The sequence below is a fragment of the Convolutriloba macropyga genome, chromosome 10 (assembly GCF_964194025.1).
Source record: "Convolutriloba macropyga chromosome 10, txConMacr16.3, whole genome shotgun sequence".
Classification (NCBI taxonomy): domain Eukaryota; kingdom Metazoa; phylum Xenacoelomorpha; order Acoela; family Convolutidae; genus Convolutriloba; species Convolutriloba macropyga.
The window spans coordinates 49,347,591-49,357,906 of NC_134477.1; the positions used below are offsets into that span (position 1 = coordinate 49,347,591).

Below are 10,316 nucleotides of genomic sequence, written 5' to 3' on the forward strand. Positions count from 1 at the left end.
TCTTGTGTCTCAAGCCATGGTTTGGGTATAGAAACAGAGGCAGCACCAGACCTTTGAACGGTTTCCAGATCATATGTTGATCATGAGAGATACAACTGTTTTGGAGGAGGTAATGGTACAATGTACAATTTGTTGCATTTGTACAAAAAGTACAATTTGTTGCATTTAAAAGAAAAAAATTCAATTAGTTATTTTCTTTCATGTTTGTTCCTGTCGAGCTCAACGCTAGTTGGTTAATTCAATTTAATATTTTCCCACTAACCATCAAAAGCGTGGGAATTAGTAGCTCAGTTAGTATATAGTGATCTAAGTTGACAAAAGGGACACTTTTCAGTTATATCTCTTCCAGAAAATATTTTGCAAACGGTTAATCATTGCGGGATCTTAATGCGCTTCCTAATCTACACATTTTATCAAAAATGATGCTAAAAGATGCTTTAGAATTTTCTACCCTTTCAAAATTTTTTATCTTTTTATCTTCGATTGAATTTGGTCTAAATATGTCAGCATTCTTTTCAAAATAATCTATTTACCCTTCATTTTTATACCATTTTATATAAAAATTTCAATGCAAACTTTTGTATATTATATAATGTTTTTTTCTTTAAACATCTGTTTCGATCAAAACGAGAACAGAACAAATAACGCTTATAGTGACCATAAGCAAATGTAATCATTTTAGAGCTTTAATTTGCACATCTGCAAACAAATAGTTAATCAAACAGGATCGATTTCTTGACATTATGAGCAGAATATGTGTGAACCTTTAGATCTATGGACCTTTTACTGTTTTTTGCTATAATATGGTAAAACAGTTATCTCATAAGTATTTAGGATCTGAGATATTGTTTAGGAACATATGATTTAAGTCAAATGTTTAACTGGCAAAAACATACAAGTTATGGAGAAAAATCTTGCAAGGCTATGCATCACCCTGTAATAAACTGTATGATACTTGCAAGTTCTTACAGCTTAACAATTCGAATTCAAACCGGTATGAGAAAGAAATAGCTTTTTTATAAATATATAGAATTTTTTACTTATTTTAGCCTGGATTGCACGGGTTTGCCAGAATAGGCTAAACTATCAGTGCCAATTATCTTTTACGCTTATTCAGTTTTGCTGACCCCACTATTTTCTTCTGCATTGTTTCCTTTTTACAGTTATTGTATAAATATGTATTTCGAAAATAATTTTGTTAAAGCGAAGACAAAATTTGAATCTTTACCCTGCAACAAATGAATTGTACCTTGTTTGGTTTCATTATTGTTGATATGATTTTTTTTTCTACTATTTTCCACTGTTTTTTATTATAGCCCAAAGTTCATTAAATTTTAACAGAGGAGCAATTTTTTTACGTATTGAATCTTTTACGTTGAGCTCCATTTAAGCACCAAATGGACTTTGTCTAATTGCCAGTTTTTGTTAACAAATGACAAATGCTTACCCTTTTTTGCTAACCCATGACAACTATTTTTTAATTATTTTGCTTGGTAGAACTATGTCCCCTACGATATTAAACAAACGGAATATTAAACAAAAAAGTCCATTCAAAAGCGCGTTATTTATATGAAAAATCAATAAAAGTTAAAATTGAAAAAAAGCGCTAATAAAGGAATATATATATATATATATATATATATATATATATATATATATATATATATATATATATATATACATTACAAAATGAATAGTTCAAAAAAAGTACAATTTGCTGCATTTAATAGAAAAAAGTCAATTAGTTAGTTTCTTACATGTTTGTACCTGTCGAGCTCAACGCTAGTTGGTTAATTCAATTTAATAGTTTCCCACTAACCGTCAAGAGCGTGGGAATTATTTGCTCAGTTAGTATATTGTGATCGAAGCTAACAAAGGGATACTTTACAGTTATATCTCTTCCAGAAAAATATTTTGCAAATCGGTTAATGAATGCTGGATCTTAATGCGCTTCCTAATCTACATATTTTTATCAAAAATGGTGCTAAATGATGCTTAAGAATTTTTTACCTTTTCAATTTTTTGTATCTTTTTGACTTCGATTGAACTTGATCTTCATATATCATGTCCTTTTTTCATAGCTCATATAAATATATAACAATTCTTGAAACAGAGTTTGAGGTTTCCTAATTAAAAACTAGAAGCATGATTGTCATAAAAATGTAAGCTGAAAGTTTGTGAATTCTCAATCATTTAAAAATGGAACTTTTGATTCCAGGTGCCATCTCTATGCTCAAAATGTCCAGCTGATGCACATCCTTTTTACGAGAAATACTTACGGAAGAAATTGGAAGAAATTGCGAAGAATATCATCTAAGTCCAATTGTTGCTTTCAAAAATGTGCCCGCTTTTGTCGGTTCTCAGTAGATTGGTCCAAATTTTCCGAAAAACAAATCGATGAGCATAAAGTTAAAGGAAAACTTTAACTTTGCACGTAGAACCTTTTGGTTTTTTGAAAAAAAGCTTCTATCAGTTTTTTCTGCAAAATGTTTAGAGCATTAAGCCAAGTTCGCAAATAAAATTGATTTAGACATGAAATTCAATAATCATTTCATTAATTAACTCTATGGTAATGACAAAATATTGGTCATCATTTAAGGCTCAGAAATTCCATATTTCGCGAAAAAAAAAGTTTTTTCAATAATTTAAAGAACAAAAAATCACGTTCAGAGAATGGGAACGATAAGCGGGCATCGGAGTTTTGGCCACTAAAACTATAACAGTTTATCAGTTTGAATATTTTTTGCCGCTTTGAACAAGTTCAGCCTTTTTTTCAACATTCGGTTTTGAAAACTTTGTTCAATTTTCTTTTTGTTTTTTATAAAACTATAAAGTGGTATAGACTTAACAGACGATGACTTAGATCACTTTTTGCGTCTTAAAAGGAAATGATTCTTGATAACATTTTATTGGCTTACTTTTGAGGTAGGCCCACATTTTGTAGTTTTGTTCGCAATTTGTGGCCACTCCTTAAAAAATAATCTGCTTTAATTACACTAAAACCAAAGTTTTTATAAAGTCACGATATACGAGTAAATTTTTCATCTCAGCGATATGAAAATTTGTATACTCCATCAAGTTATGATTTTATGTTCCTTGGTAATAACAGTAAAAGCTGATTGCAAGAATCCTGACAAATTACAAAGAGCCTTTTACAGATGTTTACACGAACAAAGAGATTATGACCCTATCAAAATGAAAAAATTGGATAAAAACATGCGAGAATGCATGGAAGATGAAGAACAAGGAAGTTATTACGTCGATTGCGCATTAAATTCGATTAAAAAGTGTTTGAACGGGGCTGAGAAAGTTGCCTTTTATGACATGGAGGAATGTGCGGACCAAGTTAAAAACTGTCATCCAAAATCTCCAGGTATCGCGTTCACGTTTCAGATCTGATTTTCCAGTCAACATAAACCAGTCCATAAACATATCGAAGTGTCATGACAATTGACGTGATAATCGAAATCCGGAGAATAGTCTGATTTGGGTCTGATCAGAGGCCGATTCCGTCAGGGTTGGTCTGATCAGAGACAATCAGTCTATAATTCGTTACTAAGCTCAGATTGATTTTACACTTGCGCAGTACTGATATGGGCTGAGCGTTAGATACGAGTTCAGATTAGAGAACTAGTGCTGAATTAAAAAAAATTGCACCTACCGCGAGAAAGTTCTTACATCTCCAATTTTTTTCTTTGAAAAAATATGACTGTAGAATACACTGTTATTAAACAACGGCGGTCCCGGATCATAGTAACATTGTAAATCAGCGCTTAATGATAGTATTTCTCAGTCTGTGTTTTTACACTGAACATATTATGATCATGGCACTTTTTACTTTAAAAAGAGTAAATTCAGACAAAAAATAAAGTCTATTCAGAGTAAAAGAACCATTGGATTCTTAATCTTAATTTAAACTGTTCAGAATTGTCTTTCAGCCTTTTAAATCGTTAAAGAAAAAACAAGAACTCCATTAAACTCAACTTAGAGAAAGAAAACAACTGCACTGCAGTTAGATTATGATTGATTACTGAAACTATTACGCATAAAAAATGATTTTTACATTCATTGCATTTAAGAAATTCATATAAATTTTCATTAAAATCTCAAATAAAAACCATAAAAATCTGCAAATTGGGCCCAAAAATTCGGCAGTTTCCAGGAACTCGGTTTGCATTTCTGGTTTTGGCGGGTGTTTTTTCTAATTTTGATACGCTTCTTGCAGCATCAATATTGTAAGTCGTCGTCATGCTCAAAAAGTGTACCGACCAAATTTTCAATATTTTTTTCGAAATTTTCATATTTTTTCATGATTTTCCCATGAGCATTATGCAAATCAAAATCATGGATGCTCAGTATATTTTTAGATAAAAGTATCTAAGAAACTTACACAGCACGTCATGAGTATCAAGATACTCTTAAGATAAATTGAGTACCGGCCTACAGTACTGGGCCCACGATATACCACTGGAATACAATATTCCACCACTGATTTACTATTGAACTAGTGTCCGGGGTACTCAGACATAATTACGCCAAGCATCTGTACTGTTTGATGTGACCATGAGTTTCAATTTCTGTACAATTTTTTATTTCCACAAAATCTGAAATTGAGTAAAATTGGAAAAAATAACTACCACCGCCAACTATTCTGCAAACACAGACAGTACATCTGAACTTACAGCCAATCTTTATCGTAGCCATTATCAATGCAATAGAAAGATTGCTGGAAATTGAAACTGAACTCAAATTGGGAAACCGAACTCAAAATTTGATTGTAGAAAAAAGTCGCCCAAGAAACAGATATTAGACAAGAACAAATCAACTATCACTTCACCAAAAAATAACGTGAGTGCAACAAATTCAATACCAAAAGCTTGGTACGAAAAATCCGAAATTCGATAACTTGCCGTTTTGCAGGACACTTCACAAACAGCCACTTATCCTTGCTACGACAAACCTCCAACTCAAGCATGTAAACGGCTCGAAAAAATATTTCTAGAAAAGAAGCAAAACTAACCTTGAAACAAAAACCAAATGAAAAGACTGCATATATAACTGCCTACTAAAAATATTTGGAGGTCAGAAAAAAAATAATCCCAGAACACGACAAGAAATTGGCAATGCCTATCCGCAGCGGCAGGTCACACCAACAAGAATTAATAAATTATAATTCTATCAATTTTCTCTTAATAAATTCTATATAATCAACCATTTCTCTTTAGCCGTCTAAACGGTTTTCTTCCAATTTCACTGCTATTGATTAAAGGTTCACAATTTAGCAAAAATTGATGAGCTAAGATAACGGAATAGACACGAAGCGAATCAATTTAACAGTGGTCAAAATAAAAACGAGGAGGATTCAAAATAATCTTTTTAAGCAATAAAAAAAATCACATCATACGCATAGATTACATACATCCTCATATCAAAATGCAATAAAAATGTATTTAGAAAAAATATGGACCCCGAAAAACATCATTTTAAGGCAGCAAGAAACTAGAAACAAACCTAGTCCTACATGTCAACAACTCCTGATTCAATCATCCCACAACAGAGCGAACCGGAAGTGTCATGTTATATGAGTGACCACGCTATCATTACCACTTAGATAGACAAAACTTTAAAGTTGACAAACTAAGGAATAACAAAAACAAGATCTTAGAGATGTTAGCTCAATATAATAAAGGCTTCTTATGAGTAAATAAATTTATGTTTAAAGTTATGTCCGGCCAAAGTTTTATAAAGCTCGTCGGTACTCTGTCGAAACAGTGTAAAATTTTAGTGGTGATCTAATGACTTTCCATCCTCAAAGAGGAGTACTCTGCGAGAAGTACAAGAAAAATAGAGATTGGTCATAGGAAAGCATGAGTACTTTAGTGATGACAAATTCTTACTAAGTGGTCAACTTGGACATTTAGTAGACTGCAACTTGCACTGTTTGCCAGCTGGCACTGTTCTCTTTAATAGAACATTATGAATCTTTTGTCCTTCCAAGTTGGTAGTCTTGGAAAAAAAGCTTATTTGAATTAGATCTGTACAATTCCGTTGAAGATGAAGTTTTCTATTTAGTTTTTAAATAATTCCTATGATTTGAAAAAAATATGCCGAGCCTATTACGGTAATCCAGTTACTTTGGCGGGAAGAAAGGTTCTGTTTAACAGTATTGTGCTAAATGAGAAAAATAATATTGATTTCAAGATCTTGATTGATTATGTATGTTTTTTAATCTCATTAATTGACTGTCGCTCTTTAATTCTTACCCTGTAATAAAATTAGAGTTTTTGCAATCAATTCTCTGGTTCTAAAACGATGTTTAAATTTCTGAAATGAAGAATTCTTAGATTAAGTCAGCCCTTTTGTTCAATTTGTTCTCAGAAGTGAGCGAAAACTTAATTTTCAAAAACAGGCCATTTTAATTAATTTCTCAGGCTGTCTAAAACAATTGGAGAACAGAATTTATTGAATCATTAATCGAGGTCAGTCTGTGATTTATCTCGGCTTCGCGTAGTCTGAATTCCCTTCGGTACTCTAATCAATTCCTCCAAACAAAAGTATATTGAATTTTTTAGGATTTTTTACGCGATTTTTTTTCTAACTTCAAACCAATTTTTGAAAGCAACTTTTTTTACCATAGATCTTCGTTAGTCGTCCCGCATATCTATGAAAATTAGATGAGACAAGGAGGCTCGGTAATGTGCGTTTATATATTAAGTTCCGGCCCCGCTCATCCACATGAGAACAGATAGAAAACCACAAAATTCAAGTATTTTTCAAAAAAAATTGTTTACGAAAAAAAATTTCGCCTCCAACGCAATTTAGGCAAAGTAGAAAAAACTGCATGAGATTGATGAGATCTGCCATTATTAAGATTGCGCGGCAAGACGAACAATAAAATCAAACAGCAATAACAACAAACATTAATTAAATCCAAAACTTTATGTCCAATTTTGAAAAAAAATAGCATGTCAAGATAGCGTAAAAAAACTGAAATTGAGCAAAACAACTTGTTCCTAATTTAAAAAGACATGGGACAAGTCCATGATAAAGCTCGGTTATAATTAGACAAAAAGTAAAAAAAACAGCAATGGTAAAAAATTAGCTTATATTTTTAAAATCAATAATTTCAAAGATAGGAACACGATTAGATATCAATTGAAAGTATGCAAACGTTTTGTTTTAGTCGATATTTATATAGGAGCTCATTAGGACTTGTCTTACTTTATGCGGTTACAAAAGGAACAACAAATAGAGACAACAAACAAAAATTGAAATGAAACGTGTGGGAAAACGCTGTGGAAGCCGTAAAACCATCTTCTCCCCCTCAAAGTATGTTTGCTTGCACTTTCGTCAGATGTTTATAATGCGGAACATGAGCACTCAATAATGAGACAAGGTAAAAAAGTTTACAAAAGAGCGAAAAGGAGATAAAATTTTAAAAAATTTTGTTTTTCGAAAAAAAATTATATTCAAAACCATGAAAGCCATTAGCTACAAAATTAAATAAAGAAGTAAATCATTTTATTTGTTAGAGGAAAGCCTTGGAGATCTGTAATTTTTCTGATTATGCTTTACGCTTTTAAAAACAACGTCAAATATAGATGAAAAACAAAAATAATTCTTTGGTTTTGCGAAAAGCCCGTGTCAAAGCCAGTACTGTCATAATGAATTCTATTAAAACTTTCAATTTTGCACATTCACACCTTCTCACGACGCCAATATCGTTATATGTGATCTTTAATCAACGAGACCAGGTCATAAAAACACACAAAAAAGAACAAAAATGCAAATTTAGAAAGTGTTTTTTAAACAATTGTTTTCAAAGTAATGAAAGCCATCAACTATTCTCTCAAATCAGAATATAGGCTCATGTATCCCTCCAGAACAACCAGACAGATCTAACCAATTCCGGGAAATTTCATACAACTAAAAAAAGTGAAAACAACAGTTGAAGCCAAAATTTAAAAAAAAAACACATTTTTTTTCGTCGAGAAAGTGGTGTCGAAGCCGTTAGAACCATAATCTGTACCTTTAAAGATTCTGTTATGTTCAAGTGTGCCTCATTATGAAGCCCAGAAAAGCTTCAAGTGAATTGTCAACTATGTCACAACAAGAAATAAAGAGAAAAAAGGCGTGAAACCTGGGCAAATGCCTAAAATTAAAAAAAATGTGAAATCCGGTTGAATCAAGGCTGCATCATTCTTTGCTGAAACTAAGCTCTAAGTTGACCGAAACGACCACAGGTTTTCGAGTAAAACACTACATATATCATTTTGGAGTTGCTGAGGAAGCCAATTGGACCTATCTCAAGATAGCTTTGATTTGCATTGTTCTTTTCTTTAATCAAATTATTAAAGATGGATTTAAAAAAAAGACAGATTTGTTTTTGGATTGTCACACTCCAAGATTGAACCAAAACTATCCTTGAAAATGCTTTTCGTCCACAACGAACACTTAATTGTATATTTTACAGACATAGATAATTTTTTATTGAAAAAAATTATAAACAAATGCTGCGTTTTTGATAATCATCAAGAATAGTTAACGAAAACCACCCAAGAGTTAAATCTAGAGCCTTATCATTTGACGTGTGAAGAAGGCTAGCCCCCTTCGATTTTACAAAGATTTATTTAGTGTTTTTTTGGGCATGTATTTTTGGCAAATCTTATCGAAGTTGACTATAGAACCCTAACTCGTGCTATTTTTGATAACCAAAGGCTGAATTTTGAATTAATTAGCCAAAATTATTGCCAAAAAAATAACCAAAATAGTCAACAAAAGTTTGCTTTGAAAATCATATCAACATTACTGTTGTTAACAATTTTAACATATTTTAACAAAAGCTGACTAAATTTTCGACAAAACTTCCGGAAATCAGTCTCAATATTCACAAAAAATTAAACCTCGATAAATCGCTCTAGAAAATGAAATTCAAACAAATCTTTTTAATTCTATATTCTACGCTGGATGGGCTTTTTAATGATACCACTCACAACTCTCTGCCATGAATATATCGATGAACCAAATTTGTCTGAGCAAAAAAAACCAGTTGAGTATATAGTTCCTCCACCCCTCAAGAGAGGTGGGAACACATACGTTCACATACCTGAAATCTCAAGGTAAATAATTTAAAGTTGATGAACTCCTCGTAATTTTTTTTACTCCGAAGCTTGGATGAAGTTTGACTTTTGGTAATTGAGCGTTCTGTTTTATGTGAATTACATAAGTATAGGCAAGAGGATTAGTGCCGGGGATCGGTGGTGTACAGGAAGTTAGATTAAAACTTAGATTAATAAAACGCCAACAGTTGATTTTTACTTCTTAAATCTGTGGGCTGCTAACTCATTTTTGACGTTCTTTATACTTCACCGATGATTACTTTTTCCGTTACCCCGGTTCATCTCACATATGAGCAGTTCAAAGTTGCATTGCAATAGTGTCTGATTTTCAATTTCTACGTAGACTGGCAGAGACCCTTGATTATTGTAGAAGTTTTTGGAGAAACCAATCAAGTCATTGTCCAACTTACCAATTCCTTAGCTTTTTTCTCGATTTACCCGCTCATTTGTCTTATCTTATCTTCACTAATTCCTATATTAGCACCTTAGTATGACACATGACTCAATATTGAACGTTATTGAACTAATTTGAATGATATATGCATTATTAATTTTAGGGGAAAATTTTGGGGGAAAATTGTGCAGATAAATTTACCTAACTATTAATTAGTGCGTTGTAGTAGAAAAAGAGCGCTGAACCAGTTTATCAAACCTTTCTTCACGTTATTTTTTTCCGTTTAGACATTTTTCTGTTTATTACAGGTTCTTTTTAAATTTCAGTTCAAGGTGTCGTGTCAAACGGGAATGAAGCAGCCGCAGCAATTACAACCTCGCCTGAAGAAGATGTTGATTATTTAGCCGCTACAACAACCGAACAGGAACAATCTCAACAGACGTCAGTCGAGTCCACCGAGGATTATGACTACAAACCAGAGCAAATAACGTCAACATCCACTACACTGGGACCAGTCCCGGGTCCAGATATTTTAGTAGCCCATATGATATGTGGTCCTCGTTAGAAATGACTCATGCAAACACCTAGCCAGGCCGTTTTTGCTCATGAAAATGCACGGGCACTCAACATAAATTATGATCCGGACTTTGACCCCCTTCAAAACTTTTTTGAATTCAAGTGCTTGTTCAACAAAAGTCCATTCGAGCCGGTTAATAGCGAAATATCGGCTAGGGCGTATGAAAAGACTCAAACAGGCCAATAGAAGTATAATCAAGGTTTGCGATCCTGATCTGTGTGTGTTT

General features: G+C 32.6%; 1 protein-coding gene across 1 annotated transcript; it reads left to right on the top strand.

Annotated features, from left to right (window-relative positions):
- Positions 1-3,010: 3,010 nt before the first annotated feature.
- Positions 3,011-10,078, top strand: LOC142348059 (uncharacterized). The gene is made up of 2 exons (XM_075399226.1): positions 3,011-3,373; positions 9,840-10,078. Exons 1-2 carry the CDS (start codon positions 3,055-3,057, stop codon positions 10,076-10,078), a joined length of 558 nt encoding a protein of 185 aa, XP_075255341.1. The 5' UTR covers positions 3,011-3,054.
- The last annotated feature ends 238 nt before the right edge of the window (positions 10,079-10,316 follow it).